The sequence below is a fragment of the Indicator indicator genome, chromosome 29 (genome assembly GCF_027791375.1).
Source record: "Indicator indicator isolate 239-I01 chromosome 29, UM_Iind_1.1, whole genome shotgun sequence".
NCBI classification, from domain to species: domain Eukaryota; kingdom Metazoa; phylum Chordata; class Aves; order Piciformes; family Indicatoridae; genus Indicator; species Indicator indicator.
In genome coordinates, this window is record NC_072038.1 from 12,850,587 (window position 1) to 12,874,868 (window position 24,282).

The 24,282-nt window shown below is 50.5% G+C and overlaps 1 protein-coding gene across 2 annotated transcripts; it reads left to right on the top strand.

Moving 5' to 3' along the window:
• The first annotated feature begins 5,897 nt into the window (after positions 1-5,897).
• Positions 5,898-10,528, top strand: TOB1 (transducer of ERBB2, 1). Of its 2 annotated transcripts, none has more exons than XM_054393688.1 (2): positions 5,898-6,075; positions 8,465-10,528. In XM_054393688.1, exon 2 carries the CDS (start codon positions 8,601-8,603, stop codon positions 9,579-9,581), a length of 981 nt encoding a protein of 326 aa, XP_054249663.1. In that variant the 5' UTR covers positions 5,898-6,075; positions 8,465-8,600; the 3' UTR covers positions 9,582-10,528. The 2 variants fall into 2 exon arrangements, with proteins under 2 accessions (XP_054249663.1, XP_054249662.1); XM_054393687.1 differs by lacking the exon at positions 5,898-6,075 and adding an exon at positions 6,280-6,420.
• Positions 10,529-24,282: the final 13,754 nt, after the last annotated feature.

Genomic DNA, 24,282 nt, shown 5'->3' on the forward strand with positions numbered 1-24,282 from the left:
TCCTGAAAGTCTGGAGAACAATGTTGTCCACAGTGGGGATCATCTGATCCTTCCTAAGTGAAAATAGACACTGCTGGGAGAGCCAAAGGGTGCAGCTCTGGAGCAGTGGCTTAGAGGACACCATGGCTAGCAAGCAAAGTAGCCTTGGCTGGATCTTTGCCTAAGGAAAGCTGAGTTTCCATTTATTTCAAAGGGATTCCCCTGGTAATTTTCAGACCATCTTTTTATATCCTAACTGAAGATAATTAGAATGCCAAAACATCAGCAGTGTTTGTCAGACATTTTTGGTAAATGGATGCCCCTCCATTGCTCCTTCTTCCAGTTTAAGCAGCTTGAGGCAAAATTGCTTCACCATGCTCTGTTTTTTCACCTCCAGGGCCTCTTCTTTCCTGTTCAGTATCTACTGAACAGCTTTTCTGGATTTCCCTTCTCAGGAAAGAGATTTATTCATGTTCCAAGAAATGCTAAGTACACAAAATTCTTGAGTTCTTAATTAAACTTTTCAAGCTGCCTTCTTCTATCGTAAATTGAGAGGGCAAAAGATCAGACCATCATCTTCAGTGGCCATTTCTGATCCTCATTAAACGATTAAGGTGAACAGTCCTTACAGTTTAAAAGCAGCTTCCAATTTCTGTAAAACTGTTTGTGAATCATGGTTTGGAATGAGCACAGTAAGGCATTTGGGGCTGATTCTCTAAGGAGTGACATAGTTATCAGCTAGGACAGCCCTAACCTCATCATTTTATCCTCTAGGTTCTGCAGAGCCACCTGGCATTAACCTGGCAGGATCCCAGCAAAAAGGGAAACTCGAGGGAAAAATTATATTGGATTTTAATAAAACTTTCCTCAAAGGTCAACCTCTCTAAAGTATAAAATCAATCATTTTTCCTCCTCCTTCCTCAGCCCGTTTATCCACAGCTATGGAAAGTCCTGATCCCCATCAAGCAGTTCTCACTTTCTGCCCACAATACCCTATCTACCTACCTGCTGCTGTCAATTTTCTCAGCGTTTTCACTCTGATTCCTCACCCCTCATTTCACTCTTTTTACCTGACTTCCTCAGGACCTGTAACCCCATCTCTTACCAGGCTCCTCTTCAAGAACAGATCCTGCCTCATTCAGGACAAAAAAAAAAGAAAATTAAAAAATCCTTTTTATTGCATCTTTGAAGGTGGCTGAAACTTTGGGAAGAGCAAAGTCTTCAGTAAAGCGTATCAGGTTTCTCCTCCTTTTATTCTTCCTTCTCACCCCGCAGCTGCCTTCTGTGTCTCACTCAGGACTCCAGTAACTTCTGCCAAGTGAGCTGTGACATTAGCAGCATGTCACCTGGGAGAGAATGGTGTCCCTGCATGGTCTAAGCCCCTGCAGATCAGTCCCTTTATGGGTACAGGAAAATAACACTTTTTGTTTTCCCTTTTCTTGCATTTGAGTCACCAATACCTAAGGAAGTACCAGCTCAGAAGGGGTTTTTGCCAGAGTATACAGAGCCTGCACAAAGCTGGAGATACCCAGATCTGGAAGCTGCCTCTTGATCCTTGGCAGCCAAGCTCCAGCTCTTGACAGATTTCCAAACCTTTGGCATCACTGGAGCTACCAACACCCTCCAGCAGGGCAGAGGAAGGGATGCTGCTGGTCTCTGCTTTGCCTGTCCAGCTGAGCTGTGTGGGGCAGGCCAGCCCCAGCACACCTCCTGAGATCCATTAGGAACCATTAGGGCCTCCAAGGTAGGGTGCAGGATGCTGGGCTGTACTCACTGCCTCTGCTGCACCTCATTCTCCCCCTTTCACCACAGTATCTCCCTCCCTTCACAGGCTATTGCTCCTGCTCCTTGCCAACACTAACTGCACCTGTCAGGACCCACAGACCTTTATCCAGGTTCTCCTCCTCCCATCCTGTCCTTGCATGCTCCCACACCCCCACGACTATAATCCCATGCCTCAGAATTCCTCAGCCCCTGCACCGCAGAGGAACAAGCCTGGGCAGAGCCTGGGCTCTGTGGAGCCAGCGGGCAGTGCTGAGCCTGGCACTCATCCTGCACAGGCTGCACAGCTCCTGCCCGAGGAGCGGCTCTCGGTCGGAGGGAGCCAACCAGTGCCCCTTTGTGTAACCAGAGATGGCCTCGGGGCTCTCCTAGAAGGTGACCTGGCTGGGACAATGCCCCACGAGCTTCTGTGCTCTGGCTGAATCATGTTCTCAGTTATTCCTTACCCTATTAAAACATTTCAAATGAATTTTGTGGATCCTTTCTAAAAAAGTATCTTTGTGATCAGAGCTCCTGAAACTGGGGAATATCTGATAGGTACAGCCTCATTTATGGAAAAATCAGGGCTAGGACTGGTACAGAAAAGAGAATCTACACATCAAAATCACTGCTAAGGTGTACACCGGAGGGCAGCCAGGCTTGGGTGCTCACTCTGATAGAGAATGGGGAAAAGAACATGACTTAAAATCAGCAAATGGATAAAACTGGGTGAGAGGAGGAACACAATGGGAAAAAGCTTTTTTTTTTTTTTTTTTTTTTTTGTTTCAGAATCAAAGCCCAGGCTCCCCCACTAAAACTGTGACCCTATATAGGAAAATGTTAAAAAAGGACCCTGTGCTACATCCAGCAATGTGCTTTACAGAGCTGTATGGCCACTGTCAGGATAAATCTGTAAGGAGCAGCAACACGCAATGAGCAGAGGAGAAGGAAAGGACAAAGATGGTAATGGAAATTCTGAACCTTGCTTGCTACAGCTTTTAAATTCTTCTCCATGTTGGTATAAGTTAGGAACAATTTTCTTAGATATTTTTGTTTAAACAACCTCTTAAATAAACTGTATTTTGGCCTCTGTATTGAGCAATCCATCACACTGATCGAGACTTTTAAAGAGCACTCTTAATTATTGCAGGAACCAAACTTCAGTGCTTTAGTGGAAACAAGGTGGTCCCTTTGTAGAGCTAATGTAGTCTCTGCAAGGGTTGTGGAAAAGTAGATCCTTGACAGCGCAGAGATCTTGGCTCTGGAGATAAGACTGCAGAGCCCCAGACTGTAGCAAGTGTAGCTCTTGCTGGTGGTGGCTGGCTGGCCAGCAGCATAGAATGTTGCTACCAACAGGGAATGAGATCAAAACCCTTCTCCTTAATAGAGATTAAGAAAGTCTTCTTACTTCTAATATCCTCCTGCCTCCCTGCCTTGCTCTGCTGGGGAGAAAAATTATCAGGGTTTGTCAGAAAAGATGAGATTTTTTTTTTCCTTTTCTTTTAAGATTAATCTTTCAGCTGACTTGAATTGGCAACATGAGTAAAACTGTGCTACTGGAGTTGTTATTTCATATTGATTGCATTGTTAAAGATTATTCTAGCAGGGTGAGGTAGACATTTTGTTATTGCTGTGTATTAATCACAAGGACTGAAAAATACTGTGGCTTCTGACCTCTCTGTGGATCAAAAAGCCAGCTGGGGTTTTAAGAATCCTGGATCTGACTTGGGGTTTAAGTGCTAATAATTTAACATTGCTACAGTTTGGCCAGCTGGGGTTTTAAGAATCCTGGATCTGACTTGGGGTTTAAGTGCTAATAATTTAACATTGCTACAGTTTGGCCACCTGCTTGTGGATGGCACAATGATCACAGCTGACTAAAGGTCAGATTTCGTTTCAGAGATTAGCTGCAACTTTCCCTGGGCCACAGGAGGTGGGCTTGGTTCTGCTGACCCAAAGAGGCCATTCTTAGGGCAGTCACCTGTCTCTAACACCTCACACCAGATCTGTTCAATACCATGCATCTGAGCACTGACTCCTTCAGATACTTTCTTTGCATAAGCCCCAGAAAGTACATCCCCATTTCCACAGCTCTGAAGGATCCTGCAGCTGCCTTGATTATAAATGTATTAGCCTCTCGATATTTAATGCACTTCCTAATGCCTCTCATGTACTGTTAAACCCATTTAAAAGCAACCCCCTGCTTTTACAACTCTTTTTTTTTTTTTTTAAGCAACTCAGCAGCAGAGTTACTGGGTTTGTGAAGCTCCTTACGAAACCCCACCTGCAAACGCTGATCTACGCAGCCATGCAGGTTTCCCCACTTCAAAGACAGCCTGCTGCTGCCCCCTCCCCAGCGGCAGGACCCCGCGCAGGACCCAGCGCTCAAGGCGGCCAGCGCTCCCTGGCCCCGCGGCTCCTCGCCACCAGTCTGCTCAGTGTTTTCGGGCCCAGGGCGATTTCCCAATTCTAACCCAACCCCCCTGTACTTGCCTTTTCACCTTAGCCGTTTGGGTAGTTACTTCACGCTGTCTCTTCACTTTCATAGGACAGCTTGTTCAAAACAAAACATCCAGGACGTTCACCTGGAACCCTGGCTGTGCCACATCACTTCCCAGGAGTTTCCCAGCTGCCAAGGCTTATAATTTGATCATTTTCATACTTTATTTTCCATTTCGGGTGCAGAGTGATGGCAGATGACCCCGTTTTAATTTGACGGTCCATGCAACACTATGGTTAAAAACAAATGAAAAATGGGGCAAAAATCCTAACTATTTTGAGTCCGAATTAAGATAGTCATGTTGTTTGCAACATTGCAATCCTAGCAGCATCTACACTCGTACATGTGAGGAAAACCTATGTGGTTTACTATGAATTAGGCTTTTCTAGCCATTTTTCACAGTGGAAAATCCCAAATCTCTCCGTTATCATCCTTAACATTTCCATTCCCAGGCTCCCACCTCCCACACAGTCTCACACACGTTCTGCACTCTGAAGGGTTAAAGTGCTGGCACTTCTGACTGGCATTGCCAAACGTCTCCTGAGGCCCATGCAGCATTTATGCCAATATGCTTTATTATATATACAGAGGGGAAAAAAACAACACGTCTGCAATTTGATCTCCCAAATGCGGTCTTCCTCACCGGTCTGAGGCTGACCATGTCCACCCCGCTCCCAGGAACGCCCGCCAGTGTCGTTTAAAGGGCAAACCCAAAGATGTCTTAAGGGACTGCGGGCCTGTCTCTCCGGCCACCGGGCCCGTTCTCATTCCGCACGTCTCTTTTTCTGAGGGAGGAGGCGCCGCTGCTAGGTTTAGTCGTGCGCCACGTTGAAGTAAGGCCGAGCCGCGCGGCAGCTCCCGACAGGCCCAAATCGAGCTCGGCGGCACCGACGCTGGGCCAGGACCCTGACGAGGCCCCGCGGCTGCCGTCCGCAGGGCCTACAGCGGCAGCTGCGCCCTCGCCCCCCTCCCCCGTCTCGTTCCCCCCGATAACTTTTTTCACCCCAAAACTGGGAGTCTACGTCTTCCTCTTCGATACGGAGTGACCAATCAGGCGGCTACCGGGGCGGGCAGGCAGCCAATCGGGTCAGCGTTGCTACCGCTGGGAACGGGGCTGTGAGGGGCCAGTGGGCGGCACGGGGGTGACGCTCTGCGTCCCGTTCTGCTGCTAGTGCCGCGGGGCCTCACTGAGGGGCAGCCGTTCTCTTGACGCCGCCGCTGGCTGCGGCACACAGCCTGGCTCTGAGTATGAGGGGCTGCAGGGTGTTCTCGTTGACCGGCCCTCGCCGAGCCGCCATCGCCGCCGCCGAGGTCCTTGCAGGCCGCCGCAGCGGCGGTGCTGGGAGATGTAGTTCAGCGCCCGGCCGAGCCCTGCCCCGCAAGAGCCGCGGGGCTCCGGGGCAGCGCTTCACGTAACTGTGACGCAACGGAGCTGCGAGGTGGGGAGCGCACTGACGTCGGAGCGCCCCGCGGGCGGGGCGGCGGGCCGGGCGCGGGGCGGGGTCGGGTGCGGGGGGTGGGGCGCGGGAGGCGATATCAGGGGACGTGCGGCGCCCCAGCCAGGAGCGGCGGCAGCACGGCGGGCGGCGGAGCGTGCCCGGTCTGGGGGTGTGAGCAGCGCAGCCCTCCCCCCCTTCCCTTCCCCCCCTTTTTTTTTCAACCCTTCCCCTCCCTGCCTTTTTTTTTTCCCCCTCTCTCCTCCCATCCGCGCCGAGGGAGCGGCTCTCGGAGATGGGGGTCGGGTGCTGAGCAGCCCCCCCCCACCCCTCCCCCGGCCTCTCCTGCACTCACACCCCCACCGGGATCGTTTGCACTACCCCCGCACACCCACCCGGGTGAGTACCGCTCGCTGACGGCGGGGATACAGCCCGGGACGGCGCAGGGCTCTGCGCTGGGGGTGCTGAGGCCGAAAGCAGCCACTGAGGCGGGCGCGGCCCTGGCTGCTGTGGTAGAGGGCTCGAGGCGACCAACCGCCCGCCTCCGGCCACCGAGGCAGCCATCTCCCGGGCCTAGCCCTGAGGCCACCCGGCCCCTGAGGCGGGCGTGCCGAGGCGCTCGCGACCCCGCGGTGACGGGGACCGAAGTGGGCATGGCCCCTTGGGGAGGTCTGGGATGTCGTTGAGGACACAAGAGCCGGCGGGATGGAGGACGCGGGGCTGCTGACAGCGCCTCTTGGCGAGGTACGGCCCGGGGAGCCGGGAGGCGAGAGGGTCACTGGCGGTCCCTGGCCGTGCTGGGGCTGGGAGGAGTAAGCGGTGCCGGCTGACTAAGCGTGGCCGCTTGCCGGCCTCCGGGCATCGCTGGCACCTCCTGCAGGACCGTGCTTGGCGGCAGGAGACGCGATTCGGGCCCGGGGTGCTGGGCTGTGGGCCTTGCAGCACCCCCCCCCCCCACCGCCCCCTGCTCTCAGTCGTCTCTTTTCCTGTGCTTCGTTTCTTTTCTTACGGGCGCAGACGAGGCTCGGCCTCCTTCTCCCCTGCCCCCGGAGCTGCGAGCAGAAACATAATGAGAGCCGACTGCCTGGTTATGTAATTCTGCCCCGCTCCCGGCTGCTGCCCTCCACCCGAGCGACTCCGGGCTCGGCTCCCGGAGAGCAGTTCCCTCTTTAAATGATAATCAAAGAACAAGAAATTGGAAATGTTCAGGCTGATTTGTTTGATCAGCTGCTTGTGCCATGGATCAGTTCTGGGGCTTAGAAAAAAAATACATCGTGCCTGCCCAGTGTGCCTTGAAAGGATCATTTCATTCCTAAAGGACACAGAGGAAGGGAAACAAAACAGATGGATTCATAAATCATTTTTGAATGACCCTTTTAACCATGCAGTCAGCTTTCCTGTACTGATTGTGCCCCTTTTGTAAATATCTTGTGTTTGCCCTTGATCTTTTCCTTATCCCCACCCAGTGCTGATCCAGCAAACGTTTAAAGGTCGCCTTATCATGCAAGCTTTCAAACTATTCCCATGCCATGTTGGGGAGAACACGAGTGGCTTGGAAATAGGGTTCCAGGCTTTAAAAGGAGATTATTTGGAGCAAGAAATAGAAAGGCAGTTTATTCACACTGTTAACGGACTTTGATACCGAGTTTGATCTCTCTAATCTTCAGTGACAGCTACAACTGGATTTTGTTCCTAGTGATGCAGTGCATAAAAACAATTAATTTAAATTCTTGCTGGGCATTTAACTTGGGCCAAGGAATGGATGTTCTGTGTCACTGGAGCTTTTTTGAAAGATGATGTCTCCTGTGGAGCACCTTTGATGCCATGGTGCTGCAGCATTTTCCTTAGCAGTCTGTGTGTTGAGACCTGGTCCCTGTCCCTCCTCTAACTTCAGATGGCAAATTCCTCTTGGTCCTTCATGAAGGCAACCATCTTTTATAGCAAGTATAAAATGGAGTCCTGGAGAAGGAGAGAAGCAGTTGGTTTTGAGGCTGTCAGAAGCCCTCGGGTAACTTTGTGAAACCTGAGCTATAGACAGAGCCATGAATACAGAGTGTATTAATAGATGGCATCCCGTGATGCAGAACCATTTGTAGAAAGGGACAAAATGGTGCCACACTGTAAGGACTGGGTGGTAGCTGCTGCCCTGGTGACAGCAGGCGCAGGGCTCTGCTGCGTGTGCCCTGGCTTTGCCCTGGAGCAGACACATGTGTGCACAGCAGACATTTTCTCCTCAGGTCATGCCAGTTTGTGGGGATGATTTGCTTGGGCTTTAAAACATTGCTCAATTCTGTGAGGTCTCCTAAAGCAGCTATTAACATCTGAATAATTCTGGAGCTTGCAGTTGCAACCACTGTTTGCAAACTGGCATGCGAAATGACCCCTGGACTAAGACCCTTCAAGCTACTCTAATAGGCCAGTGCTAAATTTTGCAGCTGACTGCTACAAGTGATCCAAACATTGGGTTGGTAACAGAACGCTTGACAGGCCTGGCAGTTCTGTGGTGTCTTAAAAATGATCCTTGCTGCTCCATGTATAGCTAAGGGTCATGGGATTTGGAAGTGCCCCCAAGGCATATGTAAACATGCCCAGTGCCTCTGCTGTAGCAGGCTGGACGTGCTTGACATCCTCACCTTTTGCAGGCACAAATATAAATAATCTGCTGCACAGTTCTTGATGTGGAAAGGAACCTATTTTACGCAGAAAGTGAAGGTAAAAGAATAGGCCTTGGAGCTTGGTCTGACACTTTCCTTATTTGAATGTGTTTGCTTTTGCTTTTTTCTTAAAGGGACAAGAGCACTCGAGGTGAAGGATAAAATAATCAACTAGAATCAGCACTTTGAATGAAATTCTGTTTCCCTGTGGCATCTTGAACACTTTCTTTGGGTTTTGGAACAGACTTTTAACCTTGTGGCATAGCAGCTATGCAGCTTGAAATCCAAGTAGCACTCAATTTTATTATTTCATATTTGTACAATAAGCTTCCCAGACGACGTGTCAACATTTTTGGTGAAGAGCTTGAAAGACTTTTGAAGAAGAAGTATGAAGGACACTGGTATCCGGAAAAGCCATACAAAGGATCAGGGTTTAGATGTATACACATAGGGGAGAAAGTGGACCCGGTTGTAGAACAAGCATCCAAAGAGAGTGGTTTGGACATTGATGATGTTCGTGGCAACTTGCCTCAGGATCTCAGTGTTTGGATCGACCCGTTTGAGGTGTCCTACCAAATCGGTGAGAAGGGACCAGTGAAAGTGCTTTATGTGGATGATAATGAAAATGGATGTGAGTTGGATAAGGAGATCAAGAACAGCTTTAACCCAGAGGCCCAGGTGTTCATGCCAATTAGTGACCCAGCATCTTCAGTGTCTAGCTCTCCTTCTCCTCCCTTTGGTCACTCTGCTGCTGTCAGCCCGACTTTCATGCCCCGCTCCACCCAGCCTTTAACCTTCACCACTGCCACATTTGCCGCCACCAAGTTTGGCTCCACCAAAATGAAGAACAGTGGCCGCAGCAACAAGGTCGCCCGCACCTCTCCCACCAACCTTGGCTTGAATGTCAATGACCTGTTGAAGCAGAAGGCCCTTTCCTCCTCCATGCACTCTCTCTATGGGCTTGGCCTAGGCAGTCAGCAGCAGCAACAGCAGCAGCAGCAGAAGACTTCTGCTCTTTCTCCTAACGCGAAGGAATTCATCTTCCCCGGCATGCAGGGTCAAGGTAGTACAGGTAGCATCTTTCCTGGGGATGGCCCCCTTAACCTCAGCCCTCTCCAGTACAGCAATGCCTTTGATATGTTTGCAGCCTATGGAGGTCTCAATGAGAAGTCTTTTGTGGATGGCTTGAATTTTAGTTTAAACAACATGCAGTATTCTAACCAGCAATTCCAGCCAGTCATGGCTAACTGAAGGCAGAAGTCAAGCACCAGTAGATGCTGTTGTACCAGTTCCAATGCACGTACCCAAGGGTGTATCTTTTTTCCACCTCTTGAGATTTTTGGTTTTTTTAAGGCTTGTAGTATGAATACATTCAGGCTTGGTTAGATAAATAAGACATGCATCATTTTTTTTCATTTGCCAACCAAGCACAAGATTATTTTATACTGACTGTACATTACAAATATACTCTCCAGATATGGCCTCTTACAGTATTTAAGATCCAGCAAGGATGTGGCTGGTTTCCTGCAGGTGTGTGCACAGCACACCTCCAGAAAGCTGGCACCAATAGGTGGGGTTATTGGTCTTTTTCTAATTGTATAATTTAATTTAGTACAAAGTTTGTAAAATATCAGAGTAAATATATTGTTTCTACAACATGGTATTGCATTTATATCTTTTTACTACAGTGATCTGTGACAGCTGCAGCAGCTTCATGTTGTATTTTTTTTACTGAAATTGTAAGATACCCATCTTAAAGACATCAATTCTAAAAAACAAACACAAAAAAAGATAAAAAGTTGTGTACAGAATATTCCTTAGTGGTGGAATTCCAATGTACGAAATACTTGCTTTTTTCAAAAGAAACACAAATTGTATTTTCTGTTAAAAGTTTAAAGATTTTTGCTATATATTATGGACAAAAATGTAATCGTAAATATTAATTTTGTACCTACATTGTGCAATACTTGAAAAAAGGTATAAAAGTATTTTGAGTCAGTGTCTTACATGTTAAGAGGGACTGAAATAGTTTATATTAAGTTTGTATTAAAAGTCTTTAAAATGACCTGCCTGTGCTGTTTTCACTGCTCTGCCGAGCACTGCCAGGGCAGAGGCTGCTGTGCTGCTGCACCACAGGCCTGGCTGGCTGCTCCTGCAGCACCTGCTGGAGGTGTTCACCTGCCCTTCCTTGAGAGAGCCTCCAGTGATTTTTTTTTTTTTTTTTTTTTTTTTTTTTGGAGCCAGCTCTCTGCACTCAGAAGGTAGTATTTATTTTTTTTTTTCCCTTGGGAGTCGAGGCTCTGAGCTGTGAATGCTGGGTCTGTGCCCTGCAGTGTGCCTAGAAGGGACACAGGTGATGCAGTGAAGTTCAGAAGAGATCTGAACTGTGCTCTGGAGAAGTCCTAGACCAGCATCAGTGTTCCGTGTACTGGGGATTAATGGCTCACAAGTGGGCTGAATGGAAGTGCTGATGTACAGTTCACTCAACTCACTGTAAACTTCCGTTTTATATGCTCCATTAAAAAGAGACTGTAATGCCATGGCAGTGTAATGTTCTGAGGGGTTCAGCTGAGTGGATTTTACCAATTTTATAGAGTTTCAAAATGTAAATGGGAGGAAAAAGAGGGGCTGACAGAAGCACCCAGCTTTCCCAGGGCTGTTTTGAAGTTGCATCCCTTGCTCTTTCAGTCTGTTGGGCAAAAGTGTTCCTTGCTGATGTGTGTTGTCCAAGGGAAGAGAAACTTCTTTAATATCCAAATCTGACAAGTGTCAGTTTGTCTGCCATGGCAGCTCCAGCTGCACAAAGAGCTAGCATGTGCTGAGCAGGTAGTCCTTTGGCATGTGGTAATGATTTTAAGGGGTACAGGACTAAAATTACCGGAATGTTTGTGTTCTGCAACTGGAACTTGAGTTTGAAGATGAGCCTTCACCTGTGGGAGGCATTTGACTGTAGGTGTAAATTCTGCTCATGTGTAGCCTCCCAGGTTGGTGCCAGCAGAGCTTTGGTGGAAGATCCCTGTGCTGTGAGGACCAGGGTGGTTCTCGACACCAGGTTGAGATCTGTGCTTTGGACAGGCTGTGAAAGAAGGGCTTGGGATGGGAGGCTGGCAGTGGTATCAGTTTCCAGTGCCATGACAACCAGCTCAAAAGCAGTCCTGGAGTGGAGGCTTTTTCAGGCATTCATCTATCCCTGTTTAACTGGCTCCTTTTTATTGAGTTTGCCATCTGCTTTATCTCTGTGCTCACAGCATGGCAGAGTGGACAGCACCCTACTGAAAGTGCATCGTTGGGAATTGCCCTGGCTTAGCACAGCCTGCTCACAAGCCCCTCTCTCTGCCCACACAGACCAGAGGGAAAGTAACACACAAAAATCATCTGCGTTGAGATAAAGAGTTGAGCTAAAGAGTTGAAGAGTTTTACTGGTGGAAGACTGCATCACATTTTAATACAAAGATCAGAATAATTGGGGTTGATTTGTGGTGCTTTGCAAGGAGACATTGCAGAGAGAGCTTCCAGTTTCCTCAAAGCAAATGAGAAGATTTTTTTCTCCCCACAGAAACTAAAGATGCAAGCTTCTGTCCAGTCTGCTTCACTCATTTATTTATCCTTTGCTGAAGGTTGGTGCTGAAGGTGAAACGTTTTCATTGCAACATTCTTTTCTCAGGGAGTGCCAAGGCAGTCTCAGGTTCGGTTTGCATGCACCCAGTGCCCCCTGCTCTCAAGCTGTGCTGCCAGAGCAGTGCCTTCGCTGTCACAGAAAGGGCCTAGAGAGGAATGAAGGGGGAGAAAGAAGCATTGGCTCAGTTGTGCAAGGTCTATTGTATTGTCTTGTGAACATGCAATTTGCTTCCTTTAAATTGCTGGTGTAAATTAAACCTCAAAGATGTCTTTAATTTACAGTGAAAAGGAGGATAAAGCTGTAAGTCTGTGTCCCCCTCTGTGCTGTTTGCTGCATCCTGCCTTACGGGCCCCATCCAAGTGCTTTCAGCAGCTCAGCACCACGTGGTGCCTCTGGAAAGTGTGGAACTGAGCTCAGCAGCCCTTGGACATGACTGGGCACAGAGGCTGAGATGGACAGCTACAGTCTGTGGGCAGATGCAGACCTCGCTCATGATCAGAGGTTTAATAGTGGTCACCAAGATGGAGCTGTTCTGGTTATTTCTGCCAGGAAAGCCAACTCCCAGGGCGGGGTTCACAGCACCTCATGCTTGGTACTGCCTGCTGTTCTCAGCGCTCCCTGCTCTGGCCTGCCACTGGAGCCTTGGTGAGCATAGGTCTCATAGTTCTCTTGCCTTCAACTAAGCTCTCTTATTTGACACAACTCCAAGGACTAGGTGTGAGCCATGGGACGAGCCACCCCTCCTTGTGGGTGCAGGATCAGGAAGCTGCTGGGCACTGCCTGTCCCACCAGAGAGCTGTGGCAGGTGACTGCCCTGCTCCTGCCGTGCTCCATGCTGGGAGCAGGCAGCCCTGTTATGTTCCTGCAGTACAGAGTGGCCAAACAAGGAGTTGTTAGATCAGCTCTTTGGAGCAGCATGGGATCAGGGCTGGGTTCATGCACAGATCTGATGGCCCAGACTGTTCTGTTGGCGCTTCAGGAATCAATGCCTGGGAGTGTGTGTGGTGGTTCTGGAGCAGAGGCAGCGGACTGGTGGCTCAGCGCTCTTTCTGATGCCATCAGCAAGTTGATTTAAATGGAGTGCACAGAGTTGGCTGTGATTCTCTCATCAGCTGCATGAAAAGTTTGTAACTGGAAGTGCCAGGGCAGTGGAATCCTGCTGGAGGGCTGGTTTGAGAGAGCAGCAGCAGGAACTGTTACCGTGACAGTGCGGAGGGCTTGGTCCTCCTGGCTCTTGTGCCACAGGTGAGGAGTTTTGCCTTAGGGAAGGGAAAAGGCAGCAAGATTTGTCTCCATTGGAGTTGGCTCTTGGCAGGCATCAGGCACTAGCTGGTTATTGCTGTCCTCATGCTGTCAGTGAGGAACTTCATCCATTTTGAATGTTGCAGGAACATCTTCTGAGGCTGACCACCCCTTCCCTCCTTTTATTGCCTTTACTCTCTGTGGCCTTTGAGAGTCCCCTCCGTTGGGCAGGTCACTTACAGTCTGTTAGAGGAACTTCACACTGTGAGCACACAAAGCAAAGGGAAACACTGGCTGCTCTCTGTGGCACACAGCCTGGCTCAGCCTGCAGTGTAGCAGAAGGCCTCTGGAGCAGTCAGCTCTCACACAGTGCCTATTGTGGCTCTCCAGAAGAATTCCTGTGGGTGTTACAGAGATGTGAGGAATGGATTCCTCCAGTAGGATTCATGTGACCATTTTACACCAGCCTGCTCACTGAAGTTGCTGTTGGTCAAAATTAGACTTGCTTACAGATCTTACAAACTAAAACAAATTCCCCTTGCATTTTCATTACGTGAAGCACTTCATGTGCCAGCATGGAGAGAGGCTGCTGGCTTCTGCCATTGTCTGTGCCTGGCCTTCAACAGCCTTGGCAAGAGGATTTTTGGTGGTTTTGAGCCCATGCCTGAGCCTTTAACTCCCTGCTGAGTCTCAGCTGTTGTAGAGAACTGCAGTACAGTTTGGCAGCCAATGGGTCCTCAGGATTAGTCAGGCAGGTACTGCACCTCCATTTGGAAATGGAGTGGGAAGGATGCAAAATTTTTGACTGCTGCTGGAACTGTTAACTCCTGGGGCAGTTACCTACTTTACAGGGATTTGTGAATCTCACATTTATTAACTGTTGTGAGCCAGGTATCCTGCTTGAGAACAATTGGAACCTCCCTCTCAGGAAGCCGTAAGGATGTATTCTGTTTGTGCCTTCTCGGCTGTCAGAGCTGTCCTGACAGACTCATCCCAGTCCTGCCAAGCCACTCTAGAAATTGTGAACAGGCTTCCAAGGGTATTTTAGGAACAATGAGGTAATTGTAAATAATAATCAGCCTCACGCCACATCAGTTTATCTTCTGGGTAGAGAGAGAGATTTCAGAATGTTCTAGCTTTTCTCTACAAGCCCAATAAGAACTCAATTTTTAGGTGAAAATGTAAGATCCTCAGGAAATGGCAGGTTCCCTGGACCTGGCACCTCCCAGGAGGCTGAATACCCAAGGAGCAGTGATGAACTCAGAAGTGCTGGCAATTAGCCAGGGCTGCTTAATGGAGCCATGTTGCCAAGGGATACAGAAGGACCCAGCCCTGCCACTAGGCTCCTGTCTGTGTGGTTTGCGTTGGAGATTTGGCACTGGTGGCAACAACTGCAGGCAACCAGCTCCAATCAACTTGTGCAGCCTGATAAAGGATAGAAAATGCTTGGTAAGAGCCCAGCCACTGCATCTCTGACCTCTCACTCCTGTCCTCTGAGGAAGGTTGCCAAAAGTGGTTCAGAAGACGATCTGAGCACTCCAGTTCCTGACTCTGGGATGTAAATCACACAGGTATTGATCACACATTACATTACCATGTTTGCTGCCACCAGCCATCCCTGGGCAATAATTTTTCCCATCTCTCTCACCCTCTCTTTGTGCCATAAATGACATTATCAGTTGTCCTCTGCCTAGCACCCTCCCTTGGATCAGCAGGAGCCAATCATCCTTTCTCTCAAATTGCCTGATTCATTAATGGAATGAAGTTTAACTCAGAACAATTGTTCTCAGCCTGTATTTAGGTCTAAGTTTATTGCTTCTATTTCAGACCTGAGGAAGCCTTTCTTATGTGCCTGAAAGCATCTGTAGCTTTCCCAAGCACACCACCAGCTGACTCAGTAAATGGTGTCCCCTCTCCCTGCCCTTACCTCACTTACATCCTGCACTGTGCTCCTGAAACACATCTGCAAGGTGAGCTGTGGGCTTGGCACCATGAAGGGTGCCCTTACCCTCCCCTGAAGCTCATGATCCCTCCCAAAGGAGGGGAACAGAAAGCACTGTCTGCTTCCATCCATCCAGTGTCCTCTGTGTGACAGGGACAGCTGCCTGATGGGGATGTTTCCAGGGGAGCTACAGGACAGTGACTGTGGCCCAATGCAGACAGGAGCACAAATGCTTCCTGCTGGAGAGGACTTGGGCTGTGTGATGCCACAGTGAGGGTGTTAGTGGGGGTGTGACACTCAGTGTGTCCCAACAGTGCAGGGAGAAGCCAGCTGAGACAAAATGAAGGAGAATTGGTCATTACCACTTGTAACCCTTTGTAGTATTAGAAGCAAACCCAGACACCACCAAATCCCAATTGATCTCCCCTGACGGTCCCTCTGCAGTGCAGCCAGTGCAGGGAGAGGGCTCTGTGCTGGGTGCTTTGCTGCTGTAAGAGCTGTTTGCACTCACAGAGGTCAGGTACAGGGAGGCCACTTACAGAGCAGATGCCTTGGCTGTGCACTTTGTCCTTGTGAACTGGAAGAACCTGAGGGACTGGTGAGACTGGGACCCTGCAGCCAGCTCCTGCCAGGATTCGCTTGAGGATTTTCTTTTCCTCTGTTCTACCAGAAATGAGGTAACTGCTGGGAGGTGCCTTTCAATATGGCAGCTGGCCCACGGGCCGGGCTGCAGCATGGCTGGGATGCACTAAAAATACGGGTGACAAATGTAAACATTGGCTGTGGGCAGTGGGACTGGGACATTCTGGGGTGGCCACAGCACAGGGTGCTGGCAGGGCATGGGGAACACAGCAGCAGGGAACATGCTGCCTGCTTCTTGGGGTGCTTTGGTTTCAAAGCAATTGTTTAAGACTGTAGCAGCCTCACACATCAGAATCGCAGCTTTTCCACCCTCCTGTGCTGGTAACCACGACTCAGCAGGCAGGGGAAGAGACTGGAAAGTGGCAAATAAGGAACTGAAGGAAGAAAGGGGAAATGCCTCTTCCTCCCTCCTCTGCAGGCTTTGTTTGTCTTCATTATTTTAAGACATTAAAATAAGCATAACAATTAGGAAGGAGGAGGTCTGAGCCTCAACTTGTGTCCAAAGGGCTCTCCCCCTAGTCCAGCCTCCCAGAGCAGGGGACAGGGCAAGGTGACACAGCCAGTGCCACGTCAGCAGCCAGCATGCTCCTGCCAACAAAGGTGGCCATTGAGAGCTGCCAGCCAGTGAGCTGTGGAGCAGGGCTGAAACCAGCAGGTTTGTTTGAGCAGGCAGCTGATGAGCCACATGAGCAGGTCCTCCTCCTCCTCGCCAGCAGGAAGGTCTCCAGGGCATCAGGGCACTGGTGGCAGGCTGCAGGCTGTATGTGGCCATATCAAGGCAGGGCAGAGGACAATGCTGTGTGGGAATGGGCTCCCCCAGGTGAATGAGTAGCACCCACCCAAGCAGCCCCAAATCAAATAATGCTGCTTGTCCCCAGCCCACGGAATTTTGTCATGTGGGACATGCTGAGGATGTGGCAGCAGAATAAGGAAAAGGCAGCTTGTTTCCTTCCCTTGCTGACTCCGTTCCTGATGTGCAGCCCCAGAAGGCATGAATAAAATGATTTTGTTTGAGGCAGCTTCTGCTCCAGACAGTAGTTACTCAGTGTTTGTAGCACCAGATCACCACAGATATTTGTATTCTGTGTCTCTTTTGCTCTGCCTCAGATTAGCACATTATGTGTGCTTCCAGTTAACAGTGTATGAAGGTAAGCAATGCTTTACTCATCCCTGACAAATCCAAAGAGGTTTAGGATTTTAGCTGTTTGCAAAAACCTAACAACTAAAAGCATATTTCTGTCCAGATTTCCTTCATGCAAAAATGAAAGCAGCTGAACTCCAGGCCAGGGAAGGTTTGGTGAGCAAGGAGTGTAGGAGCCTGGCTACACCGTGTTCTGTAAACAAACTGGTGGGTTTGAAAGCAGACCTAGAGGAGTTTGCAAATCCATTTATTTAAGCAAACGACCCATCTGCTCCTACCAGTAATGGGTTTGCGGGCCAGTTGTGTGTTTGCTCAGCTCACAGGCAAGGGGGTTTGCATGTTACAGGAGCTGCACCAATTGATCTGTGGCACATACACACCAGGCTCACACCTGGCACTCAGTAGCCCTAGTGACCTAGCTAGAACCTGGCAGCACCTGGATCTGCAGGGCAAAAATGCAATATTTATCTGTGGTTTTAACTGAACTCTTAAAGTTTATATAGCAGAGACTGCAGCAGAGCCCCCTTCACAGGGCTGTGGGACTCTTGTCAGCTACCACCTCAGTGAGCCTTGGAGCTGTTTCTCTTACCTGGATGGCCAAGAAGGAAAACTCCAAACCACCTGTGACTGGGGCCCAGCTGGGTGGAGGGTCTGCCCCCACCCACAGCACTGCCAGGTACACCCAGACATGTTTTAATTCTAGCTGTGGAAGTGGGGGAAAGGAATCTTTCTCCAGAACAAGAAAACTAGTCCCTTAAATGGGAAGTAGAAGCAAAACTCCAAAGGTCCTAACTAGAAATATCTTTCTGAGCCTTTCAGGGTGTTGAGGGTCCCTGTTTCTATTTGTAGGCCCATCTCCCATTGCTTCCTCCTGCAGTGAGATACCTGAGGCTTCAGAAACCTCCCTTCTTGCCAGCAGCCTTTCCAGAAGCAGCACTTTTTTCATCATGCTCAGCAATGTTTGCAGCCTCAAATGGTTGGTCAGAGGCTTTGCCCTGGAGCTGGAGGGAGGGAGCTGTGCTTGCCCAGCAAAGCCCAACAGCTGTTTCTGCCATGCACTCCCTGTAGCTGGTGAGAAAAATGGGACCTAGGAACTTCAAGTTTATGACCTTGTAATGCCCAGAAGCTCAGACCCATGACAAAACTCTCACTGGCCAAGGCAATTGCTAAAGAAAGGAGAAAGGGGGAAAAAGCCCCAGACCTGCCCTCTCCCTGTTGCCAACTGAACAACTGTGAGCTGCAATAATTCTGCAGGAGAGGCTCTCAGGAGTGTTTTTTACAGTGAAAGTAGCCATAAATAATAATTAAAAATTGCACGTGTGTGCATTTCACAAAGCAAGGGAAGAATTCAGGCCCACAGACTGTGAATAATTTGCAAAGAAGAGAAGTAGCTCCATCCATCTTACCCAATGTTTGTTATGAATCATTGGCTGCTGTGTAAATCTTCCTGCCAGGGCAGGAGCAGCAACTCCTCCTGCAATCTTTGTCTGCTGAAAAACTAGAGCTAAACATGAAAAATTGCTTCAGTGAGCAGCAGGTGTCGAAGTGCACCTCAGGATGAGCACATTCCTGGAGCTTGGGGCAGAGGGGCTGGATGTCAGCCTGTGTGAGGCAGCTGGTGGCTGCAGGGCAGGATTCCTGGCTGGTACTCGGTGCTGAGCCCCAGCAAAACAAAAGCCAAGTCACCATCAACCGTGCTTCCCTCCCAGCACCCCCCCGCGACCGACAAACAGCCACGGCCGAGTGCAACGCTCCGGAGCATCCCATGCTGCAGAAACCTTCCCAGAGCTCACAAAGGTCCCTACGTGGCAACCCTGCTCCTCCTGACCCTCCTGCTCCTCCTGTGCTTGACAGAGCTCCAAAAGCTCCTGCTTTGAAGATCTGTGATCGAGACCTTAACCTTCCATTCACAGCTAAAAGAGAGTGCACGTTTAGTGCTGGCGGTGGCAAAGATACACTGAAGCTCTGCCAGCTGAAGGCAAACTAGAAGAACAAATGAAACAGCCAGGAACTTCTTTATTTTAAAGAAATAAGCAGGCTTAAAGTCAAGCCTGTGACGCTGGGAGCTGTGACTCATGATTTCTAAATGCTCTGGGCTGCCAGAGTACTTGGATGTTTCTGAAATCCAAGCGTCAGATGCAGGAATGTGGCTCAGCCCCTGCAGGCTCTCTGCCCAGGACACGAGACGCTCCACCAGACAGTGGCACCCGGGGACCACTCGCTCCATCCTGTCACTCATCACAGCAGAGCTGTGACTCTCCAGCCCTGCTCACAGAGCACGGTCCCTTCCAGCTGCCCCATGACACAAACCTGTGAATAATCCTGAGCACAGACAGGGGCTGGACAATCAAGGAGAAGAGTGCCCACCCCTCCCGCTATTTTCAGGGGAAAAACACCAACAGAGACCTAAGAGATAAGGAGCTTCTGGTGCAAGTCCTGCTTATCACCCCTGTTAGCTGAGGCAGACATTGACTTTTCCTTTTAATCTCTTTGCTGGTTCTGTGCTGTGTCCACCCTACAGCGCTCTCCCAGCACCGCTCTGCGGTCGCATATCCCCGTGAGCGCCGCTCCCTCCCCGCAGCGCCACCCCAGCTGATAAAAGCAACAATTCCCCTCTGGCGGAGATAAGATTGTCTTGCCCATCTCCTGGTTAGATGACTTTTGGAGATAGCGAACAATTGTGAATTGCAAATATTCTAATCAAATACACAATTTGAGCTTCATCCTGGGTTAATTACCTGAACAGTACACATCTGTTAGCTCCGGTAAATCGCAGCGGAAATGGGGGATCTGATTGCAGTATTCACTGTTCAAACGAGCCACAGGTCAAGGATTATTTCCTGAAGAGATTTAGGAATCATTCTGAAAAACTGGACCAGTATATTTAGAAACTGTAAGATCTGCACACGGGGAGAGGAAAAGCCTCACGTGAATGCTAGGTTGTGCCTGTTCCCCGCAGCTCTGGAGGTGGATGTGATCCATTATCAGGCTCCCTTCTAGGTCTCCTTTTCCCCCTGATAAACCCAAACTCTCTCTGCTGTCTTCAGACAAGGCTGACATGGGTCAGACGAGGAGCAGCTCGGGGTGTGTGGGGCGTCTCCCCTCAACAAAGCTGAACTGGCCCAGCCGAGCCTCTGCAAACACCTGCACGGAGGGCGCGGCGGTGCCCGCAGCCGGGGACGCTCCGCTCCAGGCAGGCGCCGCGGATCCGAGGCGTCCCCAAGCGCGACGCCAGGCGCCCCCTAGTGTCGGCTACTCGGAGCAGCTGCCCGCTCCGGCCCCGTTCCCAACCGCTCCGACGTCGTTCCAGTGCTGAGAAATGAGGACTTTTCTCTTTGCACCCCAAGTATTGCAACACCAGGAAGATGTGGCTGTGTGAGGAAGACCTTGGGTCCCTCACGCTGGGGCCACGGCGGGTGTGATGAGCGTGTGCCCAGTTGGGCACTGGTGCTTGAGTTTAGCTCCTGCAATGACAATCACCTGTAAGATGCTGCTGGATGGAGAGCCTGACCCTGCCTGTTCCGGGGTGATCCGTGCTGAGGCTGCTCTGCCCCGCAGCTGCCTTGCTTTCTGGCCAGGGATGGAGTGGCTTGGCCAAGGCCAGTCTTGGAACTGTTTCCACATGGAGTTTTGTGATTTCCAGGCACTGCAGATGCAGCAATTCCAGGACAGCTTCTAATGAGCTTCAGGGGTCCAGAGTTGGAAACATCCATGTCTGTGTCCCTCCTGCAGCATGCTGTGCTTGTGGGGGCAGACAGAGGTCAAGGTTCCTATTTTCTGGGTCTGGAATGTGGCTGACATTTTTCTGGTGATCCTAGGAGCAAGTCTCTGATAGCAGGAAGAGTTTCCTTAGCAAGGCTGTAGCCAGCCCAGCCGGAGCACGATGTTTGAGCACTGCCAGCTGTCCACAGGCTTTTGTGCTTAACAGAAGGGTTGGAAGCCACCAAGCTGCCAGTGCTAGTTTTGGGGTGCAGGATCTGCTCAGAAGGCTGCTGCACACCAGAGGCTACCCTGGTCAGATCTATGTGTGGATCATGCAAATCTCAGATGGGAACAGCATGTTGGAAGTTGCCACGGGAATGCCTAGCTAGGGCTCACATTGCCTCCAAGGTACATTAATCAATATTGCATTTCAGCTACTATTTCATCATTCTGTCACTTGGCATTTGATGCCCTTCAGCAGCTCCTCATGGGCAGCTTGTGGGTCTGCAGCTCTAAATAACTTGGTCTCAACAGTAACCTTTGTAACCCACCTCTCCCATTCCTCTTCCAGACCACCTGCCCCAGGCAACCTTGCACAGGTCACCCTGGGATGTTGCTGCTGACTTCCCTTCACTTGTAAGAACTAAAGCTAAAGGTCTTTCAAAGCCTTGGGTGAGAAAGTTGTTCTAAGGCCTTGATCCAGGTCAGCTCTATCAGCTGGACCATCTCTGTCCTCGTGATTGCTGCAAAGGAAGCTGAGTACTCTGGGACATCACTTCCCTTTGGAAGAGAAAGCAGCCTCTTTCTCTTCACTTTTATCATTCACCCTCTAGTTCAGTTCCTAACAGACTTGCTGAGTTTTGACACCCAGCCCCTGGGAAATCCTTTGCTAAAATTAGCCTCATGTTTGCCGGCTTCCATACTCTGGTGACCACTGAACCCAAGGTTACCCCTGAGGTTAATGGTTAAGCAGTTTTAAGGTGACCACTTTTATCCTTGGGCAAATGCCACCCAATGCCAGGACTTCATTGCTGCTGCTGTTGTGTTGATTTTGAGCAGCAGAGGAAGCTGTGGCCTCACAGCACCCCCGGGCCTGGGTGTGTTACAGCCATGAGGAGGCAGAGAAGGCACTTTATGGGTAGTGCCTTTTTCCTGCCAGTTAATTCAGTCCAGCCACCACATTGTCATGCCAGTTTAAAGCAAAAAATATGCTCCCTCTCCTCCCTCCAGCTGAAAGTTTTTCTCTTATTCTTTTCTCCAGCCTTCTCTCCTCCTGCTTTTCTGGCCTTTGCTGAGACAGATGAGAGTTTAGGAATTGCCAGGTGGGACAAGGCCCATGGTCCTTTCCATCCTGTAAGCACCAGTGTCTCAGGCCCCAGGGGATCATGCAGTTGTGCAATCTCCATTAAGAGTATTTCTGAGATCCTGGGCACAGGGCTCATTTTTTGTGCTTTGGCAGCCCTGGTAAATCAATAAGGCAGCTGGAGGTCACCTGCAGCCAATCAGTAACCAGTGCTAGCAAGGGAAAACAGTAAATACTTGGTATCAAAACACAGGCTCTCAACTCAAAGTTCTCACTGTGAGTGACATTTTCACAGCCTTGCCTTCTGCAGCCTGGCTCCATCCATGCTGGCCTTGCTCTTTTCCTGGTCATTATCTGCACAGGAATTTGGCAGCACGTGCACAGCGCAGGGTCACAGCAAAGCAGGGCATGAGGTGCTCCAAGAGGAGGAAGTGGGACTGGGTGCAAGCTGCTCACATGGTTACAGCTGAATTACTCCTTCTCTTCGCAGGAAGTCATTAGGTGTGGGCCAAAGTCATGCATGACCTTGGTCACACCCAGCTCCCTCAGGAACAAAGACCTGTGGCCAGGAGGTGACTCTCCTGGGAGCTCCTGATTCCCTTTGAAACAACTGAGCACCAAGCTCTGGAATACCTCTGCTGCCTCTGACATGTTCCAGTGGTGTCACCTGCTCTGTTTGCTCTTAGTCCTGGAGCTGGCTGTCCATGAGACCTGCCTGAGCTCATCTCAAGCCTCTGCCATGAGAACACACTCCATTTCCTCTTCCCTGTGAGCTCAGCTGCTCTGGACGCAGGATCCTGTCTCTGAGTACTCACCCAGGCAGGTGCCTGCTTGGGGCCCTTGTGCCCACTGCAGTGGCTGCCTGCAGCAGCAGACCCTGTGCCCAAGCTGGAGGTGCCCTGGCAGCCCCAGCGCAGAAGCTGCACACTGTCACCTTCTGCTGCTGCTCTGTGCCCTGTTCACAGAGTTGTGCTGCAGAGATACTCCCATGATAACTTGGGACTCACTTTCAGATCTGTGTGCTGGATGGGTTCCACTGAGCTGCAGCTGCAGGGTCTGCAGGTTCAGGTGTTGCACTTTTCATCTGCAGCCTGGGAGGTGGGCATGCTGTGCTGACGCCAGCGGCTTGGCACTCTCCTCCTGCCCCCCGATCCATTCCGAAGTTCTGGAGAGCTCCTGCTGGCCTCAGACCCAGCTTATGTGGCCCTGTTCCTGGGCTAGTGTCTGCAGGAAGTGCTGCATGTCTGGTGTCCACACGGGGAGGAGAGCTTTAACAGCAGCTGCTCACCATGGTTCCACAGCTTTGGAGGTGGCTTCCTTCCTCCAGCTCTGCCCTGAAGCCTCAGGCAAGTACTCGTGGTCCTTTCAGCCTGCTGCCCCACAAGGAGAGGAGTCAAGCAGCTTCCTCTCCTCCTCCCTCTCCTCTCACAAGGTCATTAACTTCAAATGCTGGCTTTTCCCTCCAGCTTTCTGACAGCATCGAGAGATGCCCCCCCCAGAGAGCAGGACAGAAACCTCAGCACATGAGCAACGCTCAAGGGATTTTCTGCTCAGGAGAGGTAAGTGCCCATTAGCCTGGCACAGGCTTTAATGAGGTCCTTCAGCACCCAGCCCTGTGTGTAGTCTCTTGGGCTGACTGGTCAGGCTTGAATTTTAGGCTTCTTAAGGGTTTAATAGGAGGCTGAACTAAAACACTGGCTTTGAGTGGAGAGCTAAATTCTTCAAGGTCAGAAGGTGGAGAGGCTCAGGATTCAGGTCAGTCCCCTGGCACGGGCAGGCACGGTGCTCTTGAATGGCCAGGGATGGATTTTCGCCCAGTGGGCAGGCGAGGAGGTGCCCATGGCACTGCTCCTCCTGACTCCGGGCAGCTGTGGTGTTTCAGTGCAGCAGAGCACAGCCAACATTTTTCTTCTCTGAGTGACCTGTCACTGTGGGGCTGATTGATAGCACCAAGCTGGTCCCAGCCGACACCTTCATGGTGCCAAGCAGCTAAGCTGATCAGCCTGATGCCCAGTGGAGCAGGGACTGCATCCCTGTGTGAGGCAGATGGGGGGCAGCAGCTGGCTTTAATGCTCACCTGTGCTGCCAATAGTGCATCTGCCTGGCCCAGAGCTGTCCCACAGGGCTCAGGAGCAGGCTGGCTCCACAGTAGCAGAGCAGGAGCTCCACGAGCATGGCTGCAGCATGTTTGGGAGCTTGACTGGACTGTCGCCATCCCCTCACAGCTGGAAAACTAACCCAAAGCATGTCCTGGTGCCCCGTGCCAGCCAGCCCTCACACACCAGCACTGCGTGCCCAAGGGGCTGGAAGACACCGCTGGCTTTGCATGGTCCCGAGGGGCAGCACAGGCTCCGTTCCCAG